The 21,554-nt window shown below is 46.7% G+C and overlaps 2 protein-coding genes across 10 annotated transcripts in view; one reads left to right on the forward strand and one right to left on the reverse strand.

The window, feature by feature from the left end:
- Positions 1–12,423, reverse strand: part of CSAD (cysteine sulfinic acid decarboxylase) — a 27,255-nt gene extending 14,832 nt beyond the window's left edge. Inside the window, exons 1-2 of one of the 3 annotated variants that reach the window (XM_044941781.1) lie at positions 12,359–12,388; positions 12,022–12,120 (exon numbers count right to left, since the gene is read on the reverse strand). The gene's annotated coding sequence lies outside the window, so the exon portion shown is untranslated. Of the gene's footprint in view, positions 1–11,706; positions 11,946–12,021; positions 12,121–12,358 lie in introns of those variants that run through there. The other 2 variants (XM_006046629.3, XM_006046627.3) reach the window with 2 other exon arrangements.
- ZNF740 (zinc finger protein 740) lies at positions 11,991–21,535 on the forward strand. 7 transcript variants are annotated; one of them, XM_044941785.2, is made up of 9 exons: positions 11,991–12,127; positions 12,953–13,265; positions 13,395–13,468; positions 13,611–13,698; positions 15,615–15,764; positions 16,099–16,188; positions 16,772–16,895; positions 17,191–17,309; positions 18,252–21,535. In XM_044941785.2, exons 5-9 carry the CDS (start codon positions 15,681–15,683, stop codon positions 18,339–18,341), a joined length of 507 nt encoding a protein of 168 aa, XP_044797720.1. In that variant the 5' UTR covers positions 11,991–12,127; positions 12,953–13,265; positions 13,395–13,468; positions 13,611–13,698; positions 15,615–15,680; the 3' UTR covers positions 18,342–21,535. The 7 variants fall into 7 exon arrangements, with proteins under 7 accessions (XP_044797720.1, XP_006046684.1, XP_025140035.1 ...); XM_006046622.4 differs by lacking the exon at positions 13,611–13,698; XM_025284250.3 differs by lacking the exon at positions 13,395–13,468.
- Positions 21,536–21,554: the final 19 nt, after the last annotated feature.

Below are 21,554 nucleotides of genomic sequence, written 5' to 3' on the forward strand. Positions count from 1 at the left end.
TGCCTGCCAAGGCAGGAGACACTGGTTTGATCCCTGATCCAGGAAGATCCCACATGCCTCAGAGCAACGAAGCCCATGTGCCACAGCCACTGAGCCTGGGCTTCAGAGCCCAGGAACCGCAACTGAGGAAGCCGCGCGCGCTACAGCCTGTGCTCTGCAGCAAGCGGAGCCACTGCAGTGAGAAGCCCAAGCGCTGCAACCAGAGAGCAGCCCTCGCTTGCTGCAGCTAGACAAAAGCCTGCACCACAATGAAGACCCAGCACGCTCAAAAATAAAAAATAAATTTAAAAAATAGCTTGTAAAAAAGAAACGAAAGGTGAGGGCCCTCAACGCCCAGTTTCCTCCAGGGGTAATGGGAAGATGAGGCATCCATGCCCTCACACTCCGTACAGAATCCTGTCTTGGGGACGCGAGGAAGGGAACAGCCCTTGCCCACACACAGTCTTCTTTTTAAAAAGCAATGGTGGGGAGAAGTGGTGAAGCAAGAGGGACATTAACCCCTAAAATAGAATAACAAAGCCAAGAAACAAGAATACACTTAGGGAGGGTGCTTTCACCCCTGGCTGAGAAGATGCTGCAAGGGCCAACTAGGGTTCATTTGGAAACTGACAAGTTTTTCTGACTTCACAGGATCTCCAGTTCATAAATTCCTCCAACCATCGACTCGTTTGTATCTTTCTTCCCTTTATTTACACAGCCCGGGCTGCACAGTCTGCTGCTTCAACCACCCTTTGTCCAAAATCCTCAACTCCCTAGCCCTAATGTCCTTCCACCGAACTCACCTGGCAGGATCCCACTCCAGCTGGCCAATCCTTCTCTTACCAAATCCACCGGACTGTGGATTCTGCTAGTGAAAAACCACCTAAACATTCAAATTGGTTTTGCTATAAATTCATGGTCTCTGTGCTCATTCCAATTAAACATGGCAGATTAAACACATATGTTTACCACTACTCCTTCCTGAAACCCCACTAAAATTACATCAGTGGAATTTTAAATCCTGAAGAATAAAACAAATGAGAGACAGGAGGTGAGAGATGTCAATAACTGTAGAGGAGAGAAAGCAGATGAGAAGTGGTAACAGGTTCAGCAAATAGCAGAAAGTCAAAGTCAGTCTATCTGTAGGGGGCTATGCCAGAGGGATATAAACTGATTATTAGGGCAAAGGCCCAGAAAGGCTTAGGAATTTACAACGCTAGGTATCCTGGAAGACAGGACAGAGAAGCACAACTAAAAACATGAAAATTAGATGAAAATTTCTAAAAGGAACATTTAGACCCTCACTCTCCTCCCCTGCCCATTCAGCCAAGTGACTCCCCTCTCCTCCACCTGATTCCAAAGAAGCTGGAAGTAGAGAAACTGAAAGTCTGGGACTTAAGGATGTCAAGCACAGCAGGAGGTGAGGATGAAGCACTGTAAGGAAAAGATTAGGAGGAAGTAACCTATGGAGTCAACTCCTTTCTCCCAACCAATCTTCAGAGTCAGCGGCCAGAGGTAAAGCTTCCAGGAGACTTCAGCGTTCCCTCTCTGGAGACACTGACCTCAATGAGACTCTTCTTTCAGTCCTTGACCAATCACCTAGTCCATGATGCTCACAAACCAATAAATACATCCTACATGCACTTGGGCCTTCAGAATGCCTTAGTGCCTCACTCTTAAATGAAAGCAGACAGTCCGGGACCACAGGACATTTGAGGAAAGCCCCTAATGTGAACCACAGAGGCAAAAACAGATAAACTGGCATTTGGTAGAAGAGGAGAAACACAGGAAGCAGAAGAAAACGGAAGATATTGAATCCACTAAGAAAAAATAGATTGCTGTCATATGTACACAGAGAAGCAGAAGCTCTAGAGTTTTAAAACTATGACAACTGAAATGACAAGGTCAAGAAAATCACACAGAAGATAAAATATAAAAAGATGGGCAGTAAAAGAGAAAAGAACTTTAGAAAAGATCAATCCAAAAGTCTCAAGAGTCAACTAACAGAAGTTACAGAAAGAGAAGGGGCGGGGGGAAAAAGGAGGAAAATAATAAAAATTTTAAAAAAGAAAAACTTTATAGAACCGAAGGATAGACCAAAAAGATCCACTGAATGACCAACAGAAAGACAGATTATAATACTGTTTCAGAACAATGGAGGATCCGAAGACTTCCAGAGACAAGACTAAACAAACACACCAAAGCAGGTCATGGACAAAGGACAGAGAATCAGACCACGTCAAATTTTGCCCAACGCAGGAGAGAGGTGAAGGGAATTCCCAGGACTGTAATGAGGGTAGTGACCATCTTCAGAGGCAAAAAGCAGCAGCAACTCTACTTGACTGAACACACAACACTGCCTGGAACATGACTATTCTGCTATTGACGGCTCTACCTCCAGTCTCTGGAGCTATTATTTCAAAATTTTCCACACCTCTCAAATGACTGACCCATCAATCTTCTCCATTTCCCTCTCACTCCAAATTTCTCATAGCAAATAAAAAGCCATTCAAACTCACTCTTTCTGTCACCTGCACTCTGGAGCCCTTCCTTTCTTTAGCATTTATTCAGTGTCTGGTATATACATTCCAGGCTTCCCTGGTGGCTCAGCAGTAAAGAATCCCCCTGCTAATGCAGGAGCCGCAGGAGATGTGGGTTTGATCCCTGGGTCGGGAAGATCCCCTGGAGAAGGAAACGGCAACTCCCTCCAGTAGGCTTGCTTGGGAAAATCCCATGGACAGAGGACCCTGGCAGGCTGAGGTCCATAGGGTCACACAGAGTCAGACGTGACTGAGCGACTGAACATACACACACACACACACACACACTTTACATTTAACTTTTTGAGGAACTGCTGACGTGTCTTCTAAAGTACCTACAGTATTTTATATTGCCACGAGGGTTTGCATTTCTCCGCAAACTTGCCAGACTTGTTATTGTCTGTCTTTTTGACTACTGCTAAGTCACTTCAGTCGTGTCCGACTCTGTGCGACCCCACAGACAGCAGCCCACCAGTCTCCCCCGTCCCTGGGATTCTCCAGGCAAGAACACTGGAGTGGGTTGCCATTTCCTTCTCCAATGCATGAAAGTGAAAAGTGAAAGTGAAGTCGCTCAGTCATGTCCGACTCTTAGTGACCCCATGGACTGCAGCCTACCAAGCTCCCCCGTCCATGGGATTTTCCAGGCAAGAGTACTGGAGTGGGGTGCCATTGCCTTCTCCGCTTTTTGACTACAGCCACCTGCATTTGTAACCTCAGTAAGCATTGCCAACATCCATAGAAGTGATGCCAAATGTATGAAAGAGCCTGTGTTCTCAGCCTCAGTTACGAGTGTGCTGTCAAACTTCTGAATTTTTTAAACTGTAGAAGTAAAAATTACCTTAATATAGTTTTAGTGGAACTCCTGTATTAGTTTCACTGTGATCAATAATGGATTCAGAACTCCACGGCCTTGAGACCTCCTTGGCAGTCCAGGGGTTAAGACTTGGTGCTCCCACTGCAGGGGTGCCCTGGTTGGGGAACTAAAATCCCCCAGGCCTCATGGCACAGCAAAAAGAACAAACAAACACTGCTTTACAACAGAGATTTATTTCTCTTTCATGGCTTACACTGGATTAGCTATAGCTCTGATTCATGTACCTTTATTCCAACACCCAGGCTGAAGGAACAGTCCCTACTGGGGACACAACATTCTCACTGCAGAGAGGAAAAAAGCAAAAGGCAGAGAACACCATGCACCAACTCCCAAAACTTCAGCTCAGACCTAGCACGTGGCACATCTGGTCAAATCCAGTTGACCAAAACAAGCCCCGGGGTGAGTGGGATAAGGATGTGTAATCCTCCCAGTGGTTGACAACTGGATGACAGTCCTCACCACTAGCCACAGGCCCTTAGGATTTTGCATTGTTTCCCCTTAGCCCAGACAGCCCACCTCACTCATCTGCTTTACCAACCTGGCCCTGTAGACGTCTGAGTTGGAACCACTGTAAAGACTTTCTCTCCTCTTCCTTCATGGATACCCTCTTGATTACCCCCTCCCATTTCTTCAACTCTCCTTCCCGCTACCTCTTTATCACAGCATTTTAAATTGTCTAAACCTCTCACGTGTTCCCAACTCCAGCTACCTCCTCTTCTCAACCAACCTTCTTAAAACAGTTAGCTCCACTCCATTCCTTTCCTCTCATACTTTCCTGAGCCCACTACCATGCAGCTTCCACCTTCAAGGCCACCGAGAATGTCCCTGCATCCAAATCTAACGGATACATATCATCTTTATCCTACTTGACCCCTCTGGGGCGATTAGATACCGTTTGCATTCCATCTTGAAATATTTTCTTTCACTGGCTGGCATGTGACTACTCCTGAGCATTCCCTTAGTTCTCTTTGCCCCTTCACCTTCCTCTGGCCCTCCCTTGAGAGCCGCTCAGGGTTCTATTCCAGGGCCTCTTTCATTTGTGTTCTGCACCTCTCCCTGGACACTCATCCACTCCCAGGGCTACAGGCTGGTGACTCCTCCATCCAAGAGCTCTCTCACCAGCCCAGATCCATGATGCCACCTGCCTAATTTGGAAGTCTCACAGGACTTCACACTCAAATGGTCCAAAAGTGGACTCATTATTGGCCTTCTCAAATCTTCTCTTATCCTCGAGTTCCCTGGTTACATGAATGGTATCATCTTCTGAAACCTAAACTCTAACTGAGCGCCTCCCTCCTCCTCCTCGTTGATTTTTTTTCCTTTTTATTTAAAAATCTTCAAAGGTTACCTTGTCTTTCTCTCTTATTCAAAACATCAGCACAACACTAAAACCTGGATAAAGCTTTTTCTTCTGGGTAATGTTGTAAAATTCTTTTCCTTAAAAGCACTTTAAAAAGAAGTGGTAACTTTACAGCAGAGAAACCTGATGAATACCACCTTACCCAAGTAATTGAGGGTAACATCACCAATTGTGGGGTAGACAGTCGTTGTGGGTCTCCTGACATGAGGGATGGAAAAGCTCTCAGCATCACTGCTGCCAAAAATGCACCGTCTGAATTTAACTATGAGGAAACATATCTAAATTGAGGATCATTCTACAAAACAACATAGCCTGTTATCTTCAAAAATGTCAGTATCATGAAAATTAAAGAAAAACTAAGGAGCTGTTCCAGATTGAAGGAAACTAGAGACATTACATGGAGAAGGCAATGGCACCCCACTCCAGTACTCTTGCCTAGAAAAATCCCATGGATGGAGGAGCCTGGTGGGCTGCAGTCCATGGGGTCGCTACGAGTCGGACACCACTGAGCGACTTCACTTTCACTTTTCACTTTCATGCACTGGAGAAGGAAATGGCAACCCACTCCAGTGTTCTTGCCTGGAGAACCCCAGGGACGGGGGAGCCTGGTGGGCTGCCGTCTATGGGGTCGCACAGAGTCGGACATGACTGAAGCGACTTAGCAGCAGCAGCAGAGACATTACAACCAAAAGGAACACATGATCTTAAATGGGTTCCTGGATAAGGAAGAAAAAGAAACTGCTGTAAAGAAAGTCACTGGAAGAACTGGTGGAATCTGTGAATGGCTTGATCTCTGCATTGCAGTTATGGAAGAGAATGTTCTTATTCTTTGGAAACATATGCTGAAACATGTAGCAGCAAAGGAGCATAGTATGTGCACTTTCTCTCAGTTTAAAAACAATACTATGTGTACACACCTACAAGTTTTCTTTTAAACATAAGAGCTTTATTGAGATATGATTCACATACCACAAAGTTCACCCTTTTCAAATGTACAATTCAGTACTTTTTAGTATAGTCACAAAGTTGTGCATGGATCACACTATCAAGAACATTGTCATCATCCCCAAAAGAAACCCCCTATCTATTAGCAGTCACTCCCCATGCATTTTTTTTTTAAAACTGGAGAAGTCTTCAAAATATTAACTGTGGTTATTTCTAGGTATTGGGATTATAGACAATTTTCATTTTCTTATTTATGTACTTCTATATTTTTATAATTTTCTGTGATCATTCCATTGACTTACATAATTAAAATAAAGATTATTTTTAAGCAACATAAAAAAAGGAATGAAGGGGCAACAAAAATTCCAAACTGTATACCAGGCTCAAGCAATGACCCCATTACATCGTGTGGTTTCCTAACTCCTAAAATTCACTCCCATCTAAAAGGTCTACCAGGTGACCAAGGTAGCCAATACCACTCATTTCTACTATGCAGCCCAACTGGCTCTGAGAGAGGAACGGGTTCAGCTAGTTCAACAGCGACTGAATATCTGCTGCCTGGCACTACCCCAGGTGCTGTGTGTCTGCTTTGCTCACTTCAGCTAACAAGTCACGAGAGAGGCCAGTGCGTAAAATTAAGGCACGCTCGCTCCCTAGAGAAAGGGAAGGCTGGTTAACTCCACTCAATTGGCCCAGGGCAGCCTTCAAAGAGAAAACACTCCGACCCTCCTTAAGGTGATAGAGAGCTGGCGCAGGAAAAGACTAATCTGAAAAGACCAATCTAATCGGTAATCATTAAAACACAACTTGAAAAAGTGATGGGGTGGGCCTGAAGGGAGGGTGTACCAAGGAAGCTGAGGAAGGCTGCCCAGGAGGAAGCCTGCATGAGGGCAAAGGGATTAGGGCACGTGCTTCTTGAAGCACTTTCAGTCAGGTTTATTTATTGTTAGAAGGTGAAAACACTGACCTCTGTCTACCCATTACTCCACTGACTCCGCCCCCACGTTAATAGTGGTTCCAGTTCCTGTGTGTACCGTGTCTTCTGCCCTTCTGAAAGACTGTCAATTCCTGGGCGGGGACAGGTCTAAGTCTTATGCTTCCTTACGCAAACCATGCGTGCATGCACGCTTAGTCGTGTCCAACTCTGCAACCCCAAGGACTGTAGCCCACCAGGCTCCTCTGTCCATGGTAGTTCTCCAGGCAAGAATATTGGAGGGGGTTGCCATTTCCTTCTCCAGGGGATCTTCCCAACTCAGGGATCAAACCTGTATCTCTTGCATCTCTTGCATTGGCAGGCAAATTCTTTACCACTGCGCCACCTGGGAAGCCCTTTAAATAAAGCACCAAATACAAAATAAGCATTCAGGAAAATATTTGTCTTCATCTTTCCCACTCTTCTCTTCCTTCCGCCAAGTAGGAGTAGTGGGAAAGATGAAAATTAATACTTTTCCTGAATGCCTACTTTCTATTTGGTGCTTTAGTTAAGGATAAGACTTAGACCTCTCTCCCTCAACCAGGAATTTACAATCTAGAAGGGGAGAAAACACTACACACAAGACCTGGAGCCATCACTAACGTGGGTGTTGAGTCGGTGAGGTAATAGGTAGACAGCAGCACAGATGTCTCTTGCACAAACTTGAATAAACTGTTTGCAGGTTCTGAAAAATGATGTTTCACTTCACTTACATATGATGTGTATAAACCAAAAATCACTATTAATGATACTTTAGAAGATATGCAAAGGGTTTTTTCTTTCTTCTTAAAGACTTTTCACCTATGGGCTTCACAGGAGCGCTAGAAATTAGCCTGACTCTAATCTTCAAGTCAAGGACTCTTGCATCAGAGTGAAATTAATTTGTCCAAGATGACAAAGGTGACATCTAGGCTAGGACCTTTCCCGCTACATCACCGGTCCCTTTAAAGTCTGGCATTTCTCACTACTTCTCACCACACACAAAAATAAACTGCAGCTGAGGTAAAGGCGTAAAACAGAAAATATACAACTCTAAGAATACCAGAAGGAAATACGGGGAAATATTTTTATAATATTGAGGTAGCATTTCACAAAAACCCCAAAACCACAGGCAGATTTAACTATATAAAACTTTAAAAATTCTGTTTAAAGAAAGACACATTAAAGTGGTTAAAGATGATTCATGGCTTTACTTCCCCTGCCCCATCATCGTTTTACCTACTCACTGTTTTCCAAAATGGTCTTTGCTCTCTTCCAATTATTCCTTTCCAAGCAAATTTAAAAGTCACTTTAAGTTCCCTGCAAAGTCCTGTTTTAATAAGAATTTAACTTCATCTAAAGCAAAAACTTTGTCTCTATAATATTAAGTCTTCCTATTCACAGACATGATAAAACTCCACCTAATCAAGCATTTGGGGAAGTTCCTGGTGGACTAGTGAGTGCTTAGGATATAGTGCTTTCACTGCCCTGGTCCAGGTTCAATCCCGGGTCAGGTAACTAAGATCCCACAAGCCATGAGGCACAGTCAAAAATCATAATAATCAAGCCCTTTTTGTCATCCACTAAAATAATCTGATTTTAACACATAACTTGCCAATTTCCTGTTAAATTTATGTCTATAAATGTAAACTTTTTTATTGTGAATGATATCTTTCTACGATATTTTTATGGTTGATTATTGTTCTCATATTTTATTTATATAAGTTGTTTGTTAATTGTACATCTGGCGATGCAGCTGAACTCACTGGCTTTAGTATTTTGTCAATTTGATTCTCTTTGTGAATGGATAGATCATGTGAAAATACTGAATATAAAAATATGAAAATTGGAATTTCCTGGTGGTCCAGCGGTTAAGAATCGCCTGCCAATGCAGGGGGCAGGAGTCCTATCCCTGCTCCAGGAAGACTCCACGTGCTGTGGGGCAACGAAGCCCGTACTGAAGCCCACACGCCCTCGAGTCCACACTCTGAAATGAGAAGCCGTCGCAATGAGAAACCCAGGCACTGCAACTAAAGAAAGCCCACCTGCAGAAACGAAGACCCAGCGCAGCCAAAAATAAATAAATACTAATAATGACTTTTGGGTGGCCAGGAGCTCTAATAGAATATTAGTTTTGATTGTAAACATTCTTTTCTTGTAACTATTTTCATAGAAATGTTTCAAATATTTTCCCACAAAACACAACTTCCACTCTAAAAAAAAGTTCAAAGATAAATGAAAAATAAGAGAAAAAATTTTTAAAAGCATATGACAAATGAAAAATTAGTGTAACATGGAGATTTCTACCAATCAATACAAAGTAGACAAACAATCTACTTTTTCCTTAACAGGCAAGAGATGTGAATAGGCAGTTTACAAAAACAATTAAAATGGTTAAAAAGCAACAAGAGATGCTCAACTTCACTATTAATGATATGCAAATTAATAAAATCACTATTTTTTACCTATCAAGTTGGCAACTGTATAAGAAATTCATAGCATCCAGTATTGCCAAGATTGCAGGAACTGGGGACTTTTACACATGGCTCTGAATGTGTAAACTGTTACAAACCCCTGAAATTCAATTTCACAGGACCTATTAAAATTTTAAATGCCCATTTCCTACCTATAAATCTATCTATAAAAACAGAAGGATCACTATAAGGATGTTCATACAGCATGGTTTATAAAACAAAAAAACTGAAACTAACCTGAATGTTCATTGAGGATGGGCCTAGACAAACTAAAATACAAATTGCTGGAATACTGAAACAATTTTTAAAATGCGAAACTACTTAGAAGATGTGTAAAACACTTTCGTCTGGTCCACTGTGGTGCTCAAAAACAAAGTCTGGATGAAAAAAAAAAAGTTTTTATGAACATAGGAAAAAGCCTGGTGGTATATACAACAAACTGATAAAAAGTGACTATCTTCAGGTGCATGGAGATGGCAAAATTTTTTTTTGCCCTTTAATTTTTTTGTGCTGTGTGGATTTATTAAAATAAGCATGAGCTATTTTTTTAAAGTATTTATTGGCTGCATCAGGTGTTAGTTGCAGCAGCCCGCTAGGGAGTTTCAGCACACGGGCTTAACTGCCCAACGGCATGTGGGGTCCTAGTTCCTGCACCAAGCATGGAACGCCCATCCTACCCCTCCCCATTACAAGGGGGATTCTTAATCAGTGGACCACCAGCGAAGTCCCTGAGCTATTTTTTTTCTTAATTAAAGATTTATTTCTGATAATCTCACTCAATTTTATCTGTTCTATGAGGATCTTAAGACCAAAAAGATTTGCTGTCAATTGGTAAAAAAAAAAAAAAAAAATGGAGTGCTCACAGAAACGAAATCTATGTACATAAAGTGGCTGGAAATTGTCTTCATTCATAAACAAAGACTTTTTTTTTTATTTAGGCATCTCCGTTAATTCCCCTACACTCACAACCTGACAGCACCTAAATAAAACGGGCATTTCCTTCCATCAAGTGCATTAATGCATAGTCCATCTCCAGCAGAAAGTCAAAGTGTTAGTCCCGCAGTCGCATCCAACTCTCTGCAATCCCATGGACTGTGGCCCGCCAGGCTCCTCCATCCGTGGAACTATCCAGGTAAGAATAATGGAGTGGGTTCCCATTTCCTTCTTCAGGCGATCTTCCCAACCCAGGGACCGAACCCAGGTCTTCTGCATTGCAGGCAGAATTTTTTTACCCTCTGAGTCACTGGGGAAGCCCATCTTTAGCAGGAAAAGTTGGGAACAAAATTTAAAGAAAGGCTGGAGTTTTCCTAATGTAGCTGGGCCAACAGGCCACCCTGCATTGCCAAATCTCCAACGAGACCGCAGTTTCCTACTGAGGAGAGCGCTATGCCTTTTCGGGGAGAAAGCCAAAGTTAGATGCTGGATGGTCTAGAAATAAAGGCGGAAGCACTATGAGGAAATCAAAATCTCAACATTCAAAAAACTAAGATCATGGCATCCGGTCCCATTACTTCATGGCCAACAGATGGGGAAACAATGGAAATAGTGACAGACTTTATTTTCTTGGGCTCCAAAATCACTGCAGATGGTGACTGCAGCCATGAAATTAAAAGACGTTTGCTTCCTGGAAGAAAAGCTATAACCAATCTGGTATTAAAAAGCAGAGACATTACTTTGCCGACAAAGATCCGTCTAGTCAAAGCTATGGTTTTTCCAGTAGTCATGTACGGATGTAAGAGCTGAACCATAAAGGCTGGGCGCTGAAGAATTGATGCTTCTGAACTGTAGTGTTGGAAAAGACTCTTGAGAGTCCCTTGGACTGCAAGGGGATCCAACCAGTCAACTCTAAAGGATATCAAGCCTGAATATTCATTGCAGGGACTGATGCTGAAGCTCCAGTACATGTGAGGCGAAGAGCCGACTCTAGAAAAGACCCTGATGCTGGGAAAAACTGAAGGCAGAAAGGGACGACAGAAGATGAGATGGTTGGACGGTATCACGGACTCAACAGACATGAGTCTGAGCAAGCTCTGCGAGACAGTGAAGGACAGGAAGCCTGGCGTGCTTTAAGTCCATGGGGTCCCAAAGAGTCGGACACGACTGAGCTACTGAACAACAACCGGAGAGTCCTATGCGTTTTCGGAGGTGAGGAAGCCAATATTACATACTGGACGGTCTAGAAATAAAGGCGGAAGTGGTATGAGGAAATCAAAGACTTCGGAGTGCGCTTAATATGCCAGGGAATCCTTTCTCAGACTAGAGTTGAGTGTACTCAGCAAGATAGTGCAAAAAACTTCCCTCCCATGTGTACTCAGCAAGATAGTGCAAAAAACTTCCCTCCCATGTGTACTCAGCAAGATAGTGCAAAAAACTTCCCTCCCAGCTGACGGGCGACCCTCGGAATCTGCAGATCTGCGCCTGATGGAAAGCTCGGGTAAAGATGATCTCGACAGAGCTACGTGAAAGGCCTGGTACGAACTATTCTGGCACTATTTGGGGCTCCAGACTCATAAGCGACAGGGAGAACATCTGCGAGAAAGGGAAAGTGATGACGCTTCTTCAAGGAATCCTAACCAACTCACCTAGCAAAACCCTCAACAAACACTCGGCACACCAACATTTCAGGGCCTTCTTTCCTGCCCTGAATCAAGATGGCCGCGGGGGCGCGTCCGCAACACGGCGCACGCGCCGTAGCGCCGGTCTGCCCTCTTCCCGTCCTTCTGCGCGCCGTCGGCACTGCCCACTCACCAGCTGCACTCCCTCGGTGCGCCCTCAGCCTCACCCCCTTTCTGTCTGCCCCCGCCCGGAAGTGGATAGTGCTGCACAGAGGAGAGGACGGAGGGGGAGGGGAAGTGCTTCCGGGGAAAGGGGCCCCGGGTTGGTGTTTGTAAACTTGCCTCGGTCCCGGCGGGGGCAGCGGCGGCCACGGGGTTGGCACGGAGTGCTGCGGCCTGGAGGAGGCGCCGCGCAGCGGGGGAGACAGCGGGAGGCCGCGCCTGGCAGGTAAGAGCACGCCCCAGGGAGCGCAGCGTTGTGGAGGCAGGCGGCAGCGCTCCAGCAGCTCGCAGGCCGTGGGGCACCGCGCGGGAAGGGGGAGGGGAGGGAAGGAGGGGCCCGGGGCGAAGGGGGGCGCTCCCGAGGAGAGGTAGGGGCTGCGCGCACACCACCGTGCGGTCGCGTCACCGGCCGGACTGAGGGGGCTTGCTCGGAAGGGACGCGGGCGCGAGCACGCACCTTGCGCGCTCCTGGGCTCTCCGGGTGCGTGCGGCGGGCTCAGCGGCTGGCTGGCTGGCTGGCTGGCGGGCGGGAGGGAGGGAAGATGGGAGGGAACGCGCAGCGTCGGGCTTCGCCTCCTTGTCTTCCACCTCTGCAGCGAGTTTACGTACCTTGGGGCGGTCTCGGAGAATGCACACGTGTGGGCCGGCCTGGGCTCGTACTGCTGGTCTGGTTTCTGCCTGCTGCTCAAGCGCCCAGCGTTAACCCCTGAGCTTTTCTCTACCCCACTTTGGGTCGCCTTGACAGAGTGCGAGCTTCGTGGGCCAGCCCACTGGACACAAAAGCCCTAGAGAGCCTCCGCCTCCTCCTTCCAGTCCTAAGTTGGCAAATCCTAGCAGTTGGCCTGCTGCAGTGCCTCCACTAGAGGCCGAAGTTACTTTTACTCCTGTCGAGGGCCTGGAGACCAGTTTCTTCTTATGACCTAGAAAGAGAACTCTGATGTTTTCGTTTAGAGTTGCACAGAGAGCACCTGGCAAAATAGTTCAGCCCACTGAAGGTTGTATGGCCTGAGAATGTTGCACCTAACAGCTCCATTTCCCTTTCTGGTTTCAGGTTTCTGAAACAAATCGTGAATTTCATTCAGAGAATTCAGCTGGAAAACTGAGACTGGCAGACTTTTTCTTCAGACAATAGGCAGGAGCCGAGCAGAGACCAGGGATTCTTGGAACATCTATCTTTACTTTGGAGGACGCTACATTCTGTTTGAAGACAAAGGCATTTCAGTATGGCAGCAGGACTGAAGGGACACGAAAGAGTTGTTACAGTGATTTGGTGACAGTTCTTCAAACAACAGTGTCTTAAGGAAAGGTGGAGCAAGAAACTCGAACTTTTGAGTTGCATTAAGTGAGAAATCAGCATGGCTCAGGTAAAAAGCTCTAGAGTCCTCCTCCTCCTTCAAGATCACTGGGAAGCGTGTTTGCAGTTTCACTCTTGAATGCTGCCTTAGTCAACATATTGACCAACCCAGTGAGCCAAGCTCTGTTTTAAACACCAGGGGGAGATCTAGAGGAAGGAAAGGAGACAGGCCACAGCCCCTGCCTTCAGGGAGCTTCCAGTCAAATGAAGGAGGTAGGCTATACTGCATCACAGGCCTTGATGGGACATTTACAAAGCGACATGTACTCAGTTTACACTTGGTACAGTAACTTTTGAGGGGCATGAGGGAGTAAACAGTCTGGTGAATGCTTCGTTTGTTTTTTTTTTTCAACAGGAATTTATTGAGCTCCTGTTACATGCAAGGCATTGTGCTGGGGATACAAAGATGAATAAAATTGACCCTGGCCCCAGCAGGCTTCCAGGCTAGTTGGGTTGGGGTTGGGGGAGATGAAGAGACAATCTGTTATTTATCTTTATATACACAACACTGCGTGGTGGCTGGCTAGTAGTACAGACTCAATGAGTCTGTTAATTGAAGGAATATGCAGTAATAGAGGTATGTACACCGTAGAGGAGGGAATGAGCCTTTTGCCTGGATGAAAAAAGAAGTTGAAGCTGGAAGGATGCATAGGATTTTGCTAGATAAACAAGTAGAACAGGGCGTTCAGACAAGGACAACTGCCTGGGCAGAGACTTAGAGTCCTGGGAGGATGTGGTGAGCTAGGGAGTACTGTGGGCAGTTTGTTAGTTACGGAGGAAAGGATTGGGGTGCGGGGTGGATGGCTAAAGACAAGAGATAGTGATAGACGGCCACGTTAGGGTGAGGGAGTTGTTTCCTGGAGAAGTAAGCTGAGTGTGACTGAAGGGCTTTTTATCCCTTGCTGAGGAATTAAACTGTATTCCATAAGGAATGGGGACTCTCTGAAGAGTGTTAAGCAGGAGAGTGACGTCAGATCAGTGTATTTGGAAGGCACTTGTCCTTCCAAATCCCCCTTGTGGGGATACAAGATGGCTCAACAGGTTATTGTAGTTATCTGGGGAGAAAAGCTGTCTGTAGCATCCCTGGAGCTTTTGCCAGCTTCCTTCCAGGGACCCTCCCCTACCAGCCTCACCAGGAAGAAATCACTGGCTTTCTTCCAGCTGCATGCATAGCTTCCTTCTTTTCCATGCAGAGGAGGAGCCGTGCAGTTTCTTCTTCCTTTGTTTGCAACCCACTTCACAGCATCCTGTTCACTCTAGCTCTGAGAAGACTGCTTTTCCCTAACTGCTAACTTTGTACTGGGGTGCTGCTTTTGTATGTTAACTCATCAACCCTGTGAGGGTAGATACCATGGTAAACATTTTGCATTTAAGGAAACTGAGGCTTAAAGAGGTGGAGTAATCTGCCTGAGATTGTACAATGCCAACAGCAGAGTTAAGTCTTGCCTCCAGACCTTTCCCTCCGAAGTCCTTGAAGATGAGGGGGGGGTTCCTGGGATGTACTGATCACCTGAAAGGAATTTCTTTTTAAATTACTCATGGAAGTTTGCTGACCAACTGTTTCTTAAAAGTGTTTCTTCAGTAAGAAAAGGATATTGTCTAGTGCTGGCTAAATAAAGTCAGTTGAAGAATGTAGCAATTTTCCTAAATATCCCTTACTTAAGTAATTTTTAAACTATGTAGAGCAAGGACCGTGAGAAATGTGAATATGCACACACGAATGGTGAGGATGGGGAGGAGGAAGAGAAATTGTATATTCAACTCCAAAATCTTCCCAAGTGGTTTAATTGTCATCTTTGTTATAAAATATAACATTTTTATATTTGACAGCACTTAGAGAATTTTAAATTTAAAGGGAGAAATGACCTAATTTTACTGATACACGTTTGTAGAGCTTGATAGACTATACATTTGGCACCAGTGAGATCTGCCAGTCAGAAGCGGGTTCTGTGTAGCTAAGTGTCATCAAGAGAAAGAAGGAAGTTCCCCTAGAAATCTCCCATGTCAGTGGGTCAACAGGACGGACTCTTGGTATTTCTAAGGCTCGTGTAGCTTCAAAGTAATGTATAGACAGACACTTTACCCAGCACAGTGCTAATGACAAAAGCGTCAGTAGCATCTGATTATTCACTTAGTCTGTGTCTGAATGCTGACAGCTGACAAAGTGAATAACTAGTCCTGGTGAGATGAGTTAGGGAGGACTCTCGAAGGAAGCAGGGTTTTGTGGTGAGGAGGGATGCTCCTTGGAGAGAAGCCGCACGTTAGTAGCTGGGTGTTTAAGGTAGTTCTTTGGAAATTGGCAGTCTGTTTTTGCCCTGCCCTGCCAGGTGACCTGACACCTCATCTCCTTTCAACTTAGGCAAGTCTCCTGGCTTGTGAAGGCCTAGCAGGTGTGAGTTTGGTCCCCACTGCAGCCAGCAAGAAGATGATGCTGAGCCAGATTGCCAGCAAGCAGGCCGAGAATGGAGAGCGGGCAGGTAGCCCTGATGTGCTGAGGTGCTCGAGTCAGGTACAGCACTTGAGTCCATTGCGGCACCTGGGGGTCGGGTGGCCCAAGCTCTCTGCCAGGAGATGCCCAGCTTTGAGTCCTCAGTGCTTCTGTTCAGGGAAGTGGGAAAGGGGATACAGCTGGGCCGTGAGTATGGGTGTTTTAGAGGGTACAGGAAAGGAAGGTCTTTCCTATACAACAGCTTGTTAAAACCAAGGTACTTGGAGAGGAGATGGATGCGTACTTTCTCTAAACCTCTGGGGCAGGTGATTCACAAGTTGTCTCAGCACCTTTTTGGCTTCCTGTCTTGTGTTCTGAGATTGACTGTGCATTTAGATTTGATTTGTATTTAAAGGGCCACCGAAAAGACAGTGATAAATCCCGGAGCCGCAAAGACGATGACAGCTTGGCTGAGGCCTCTCATTCAAAAAAGACTGTTAAAAAGGCAGGTAATGGGGAATTCCTTGGCAGTCCAATGATTAGGACTCCACACTTTCATTGTTGAGTGCTTGGGTTCATCCCCTGGTCAGGGAACTGAGATCCCACAAGCCACGCAGAGTGGCCAAAAAAAGAAGAAAAAGGCAGGTAATGGGGAAACGCCTACACTAATTCAGTTTGGGAATAAGGCAGCCCTCTTCTTTCTTCCCTCGCTGGCTCAGCCCTGAGCTCTCCTCACAGCTGGTGAGTGAGTCACCCTGGCTCCATCCAGAGACCACTTTGACAGTTGATCTCTGCCCTCTGTGAAACATCCTTGGTAAGGGGAGGGTCGGGGGAGCATGAGGTCCTGTGGCAGAGGGGCAGGCAGTCTCCCTCTAAGGTCAGTTCAGAGTGTGAGGTTTGACCAAGCAGACAGCTTGCTCGCCCTACCTCCTTCCTCCAAGGGTCTCTCAACTCTGAGGGATGTGGGAGATGACAGCATCAGAGAAGTTACTTTGTCCAGCAGTTGAAAATAAGACCAGGGCAGAATGGAGGCAAGAAGGGGCAGAGGGATAGGGTAGCCTCATGACGCGCCTGACTCTTGCCCCCAGGTGGTGGTAGTGGAACAAAATGGTTCTTTTCAAGTAAAGATTCCCAAAAATTTTGTTTGTGAACACTGCTTTGGAGCCTTTAGGAGCAGTTATCACCTCAAGAGGCACATCCTTATTCATACCGGTAAGTCTCTTGCTCACATTCAGAGGGGGAGCATAGTCCATAGTTTGTGTTACATTTGTGTGTAGCTCCTGTTGGGTTTATTTTAAGGAGTAAGTATTAGAAGTAGGGGAAGAAGGTAAGTGAATAAGGTAGAAGAGATTGATGTATCTGGTGTTGCTGAGACCAGCCGCTTTGGGGACCTTTCCCCATTAGCTGTTTACACATTACTAAAAGATAAAGATTTCTGGGAAAATACCTGGAGTGAGGTCCCTGCCATGTATACCTCCTGATGCTCCCTTCTCTCTGATTGGGCCAGGTGAGAAGCCATTTGAGTGTGACATATGTGATATGCGTTTCATCCAGAAGTACCACCTGGAGCGTCACAAGCGTGTACACAGTGGGGAAAAGCCCTACCAGTGTGAACGGTGTCACCAGGTAAGCTCACGTGTCATGCATTCACACCCACACACAAACTTTCTTCCCCAGTAGCCAGGGCTTGCCCCCACTCCCTGCTTGGCAAGGGCCCACCTCGCATTCCTGGCCATGATGGTGTTAGTACATCGGGGCGAGGTAAATCTTTCTGGCCTTATATAGGTATATCTTTCTGTATATCTTTCTGTGCCTGTATCAGGCACAGTGAGACCATGTATGACGTTACCTTCACATCAACTCTGTGAGGTAGCTGTGTGGCCTTCATTTTGCCCATGGGGAAATTGAGGTTTAGAGAGGTTGAGTTTCCCAAGGACACAGCAGATCAGGGATTAGAGACACATTGAATGGAACTTCAGGACAGGTGCACTTAGGAGGAAGAGAGAGAAATTCCTGCCCTGAGGGAGTGGTCAATATCTGATGTATTGTGACTGTAAAATCCAGGACCAAAACGAGACACAAACAAGAGATGAGAAATGATAACAGGGAGCACTTTCTGGATGCCTTGCTGGGTCTCAAGCTTTGCTCCACGCTCTCAGGTTGTATCTGCAGAACACTAGAATGAAAGCTCTGTGGGGCAGAGACTTTGTCCCGCTGGTTCTCCACTCTGTCCTCAGCCCCAGGAACTGTACCTGCCTTGAGATACTGAATAAATATATGATAAATGAAGCAGCCGCTCTGTGAGTAGGTACCTTTAGCCCCATTTTACAGATGAGTGTACACATTCAGGGCTGAGATAGCTTGCCCAAGGTTGCGTGGCTACTGCATGCTAGGTCAGGATTGAGACTTCAGCAGTGTGTTCCTAACCACTGTGCACTCATGCTGTCTGTGTACATGCCAAGGGAATGTAGAATGGGACGTGCGCCTCTCCAATTTGGAAAGGACAGCTCTAGCCAATAGATAACCAAGTTTCTTCTCTCAGGCACTTAACCCTCCGTTTCTTCTCAGTGTTTTTCTCGGACAGATCGATTACTCAGACACAAACGGATGTGCCAAGGGTGCCAGTCCAAGACTTCCGACGGGCAGTTTTCTCTCTAGGCGCAGGGGCCCCGGGTGGTGGGAGTAATCAGAAGAATCCACCGAAGAGTGCACCCCCTCTGGTCTGATGGTCCCACCGCCACCCCGTCTGTACCTGTCTCCCTCCTGGAGGAGTGGACCCAGGAGACCAGAAGAGTGCATCAGGGGACGGCAGGCCCCAGAGCTTCAGCTCTGTAAATAATCTGAGACTCTGAGTATCTCGGGGAAGTTCCTTCAGCATTCCTGGGTAGGGAAGCTAGTCCCTAGACCCTCGGCTGAGGTCACAGGTGGGGACTCAAGGTGCAGGACCAAGACTGAAGCGTGGCTCCCACAACCCTGGACTCCCGCTGGCAGCTGAAATGGAGGAGACTGGGGAGAGGGGTTTGTTTGTTCTGTTCTTATTTTTGTTTATCCAAAAGCAGTTTCAACAGGCACACTGTGGAAATAGGTAATATGGAGGTATAGAGTCCTGGTCAAAGCAGGGACTATGGCAGGTCCAGCCCTCCCCCAGATTGAGTTTTTAGTTGCAGTTGATCCTTGATGTTCCACAGCCCTGTACCTCACCTCCTCTTTGAAGGAGAGTAGGATCAGGGTGGCGGCTGTGCTTACTGTGGCCTCCTTATACACTGTAGGGACAAGAGGAAGAGCAGTGGGGGGAGCAGACAAGGGCTGGATGAGGAAGAGTGGGCAGGTACCTCTCATTTCCTTCAGGGAAGAGCAGGAGCTGTGGCCCGGGCTGTTGCAGTGGCCGGTGCCACACTGGTACCTAATGGGGTCAGCTCAAGTGCCTTTTGGAGGAAACTTGGGTGAGAGTGGCCCTTGAAGCCCCTTCCCTTTCTCTCCTTGGGTAGTTGATCTTGGAGATCATTTTTGGCTACCTCGCTGATACTGACTGACTCCTAAGCCAGACAGAGGTGTCGAGCAAGGAGTCGCAGATGATACAGTGGGTTCTTTCTCCTTGTGCCCTCTTAGGAACCACCCAAGACTAGCCCCAAGTTCGGTGACAGCTGTTGAAGAAACAGAAATTTGGTGTCCCCTGACGTGACTGTTGAGCAGTGTTGTGCTCTTCTCCTCGCTCACGTCCTATCACTGTATTCAGGTAGAGGAGATAGGGGTCTAGCTTTTGGTCCCAAAGGAAAAGATCTTGGCTTCCTTCTTGATGGCCGTCCCTACACAAAAAGAACTGTGGGGGGTGGGGAGGGTGCTGCGGAGAAAACACCGAAGGAGAAACCTGATGTAGGTTTTACTCTTAACTATATTTTTTGCTCTTCTCTGCCCCGACACGACCACCTTATCTACACCCTCCCCAGAAGCGATCAGGGGTGTGTGAGTGAGTGTGTGTGTGGTATGTGAGTGTTCGTGTTTGTATGCTTGGAGATGGCATATTATTGAGCCAAACCCTTCTCTAGCCCCAGCTTGGGAGGATGAGCATGAAACGCTTCTCCTGACTGCCCCTCCCCCAAAACCTGAAGGCCTGAACCTTTAGGTTCAAGAGGAGCTGAAGAACTCAGCTTGAGGGGACTGGAGGGCTTTGTTTTGGAGGGTTTTTATAAGATTGATTGAACAGACTGCTGGTTAGGATGTTGCTAACCCAAGCCAGGGCTTGTGAATATGAATTTTCTAAAGTGAAATAAAAACCCTCTTTCTTCCTGCTAAGGAAAGGATCCTTATGGGAGGTTCTGGGGGTTTGGTTGACTCCCAGGTTGTGGGCTATCCTGACCTATGGGGGTGTGCTGAGTAATTACAGAAGAATCATGGAGATTTGGTGAACCTGACCAGGCTGTCAGTGGGGGGTCTGAGATGGCAGTCTGCAGGAAGTGATTTCCTTTCTCAGAAAAGGTAGGCAGCAGCACACTCCTGTTACCTGTTCTGAAGGAGATGGGAGGGGGGGCAAGGCGGGGCGGGGGGGTCTCCATACCTCTGAGGTGTGAAGATTTGGGGAAAAGAAAGGAAGCGTGGCACCCTTGAGCTCTTCCCTGACAGCATCTGAGATCCTATGGGGAAACGCTGGGGAACGTGCCTGCAGCCTGTTCTCGCCTAGTTTTGTGTTGGCACGTTTGACATGGTCCAGAAACTAGACGGCGAGTCCTGAAACCAGCCCTTATTGGTCCCTGCAAGTAGGGCCTCTTTCTGCATGTGAACCAGCCCCTCTCAGAGAGCTCCGCTGGGGGCTGGGGTTTGTCTCAAACACATTTAGAAAACTGTCCTTCCAGACGGTGCTTTTGCAAGTGGAAGACTTCGCTCCCTGCCACCTGTAGCTAGTCAGCTTAGGATTGGGGTTGTGTGTGGAGAGAATCACATTAGTGAGGTGTGCCCCTGCATGTGCGAATGTGTTTTTAGGTCTGAATGTGTCCTGGCCCCCTGCAGGCCTCGGCTTCCTGCTTGGGTGTGTGGGGGAGAGGGAACTTCTAAGCATATGTGCAGAGAGCCATACCAGAACCACCCCTGCCGAGGACTGGGTGAGTGGAAACTCAGGAGCAGGTGGTTAGCTCAGTTGCCCAGGTGCTGATGTTCATGAGGCCATGGATTTGTGAGGAGAGGGGAACTGAGAGGCAGAAGGAGTGACTTAGCGCCCAAGAGTCCCACTTACACCCCAGGGAGATCACCAACCGCTGCAAAGGCTCCTGGGCCCAACATTCCACCCCTCTGCTGGGTGGGGTCTAGCACTGGAAAGATGCCTCAGGTGTGTCTGGAGTGATGGGAACGGCGGTGGGGCCAGCTCTTGAGACCAGGACATGGGATTCAGGGACCTGGGGAAGAGTAGCGCCAGTTCCTGGGTGGGCTGCTGGACCAGGCCCCACCAGCCCTGCCCTTCCCAGCACCTCAAGCCTTTTCCGTCCACCCCGCCTCCAACAACCTCTTGTCATCACTTAGCTACTGATTGTGCCCCATGGCTTGATATTGGAGGGTTAAATGAGGTGTGGGGTCCCACCACAACTTTTAACCCTCTCCCCAGATGGTCTCTGCCTCTGTGTGGCCCTGGGGCTTTTATCTTAACCCCTCCCACCCCACCCTTCCTCTCCACCTTTTTTTTTTTTTTTTTAATATACTTATTTTGCTATTAGGGGAGGGGAATATCAAATGAACAAGATCACTTTTAAATGGTAGTTTTTATAAGATGTTATAAACTTGTATCTTTTTACCATTAAAGTGCAGTGTATGTTCCTTCGTGATATATTTAGGATATTTAAATAAAAAAAAATGGGGCTTTTGTACATACTATCTCCTCTTTGG

The sequence above is a fragment of the Bubalus bubalis genome, chromosome 4 (genome assembly GCF_019923935.1).
Source record: "Bubalus bubalis isolate 160015118507 breed Murrah chromosome 4, NDDB_SH_1, whole genome shotgun sequence".
Classification (NCBI taxonomy): Eukaryota; Metazoa; Chordata; class Mammalia; order Artiodactyla; family Bovidae; genus Bubalus; species Bubalus bubalis.

What these genes read in the sequence shown, in the direction of transcription:
- ZNF740 (XM_006046620.4), top strand. An exon ending in TGCTGAGGTGCTCGAGTCAG is followed by an intron (nt 15,765 to 16,098) that starts GTACAGCACTTG and finishes TTGTATTTAAAG; the next exon opens with GGCCACCGAAAAGACAGTGA. An exon ending in AGTGTGAACGGTGTCACCAG is followed by an intron (nt 17,310 to 18,251) that starts GTAAGCTCACGT and finishes GTTTCTTCTCAG; the next exon opens with TGTTTTTCTCGGACAGATCG.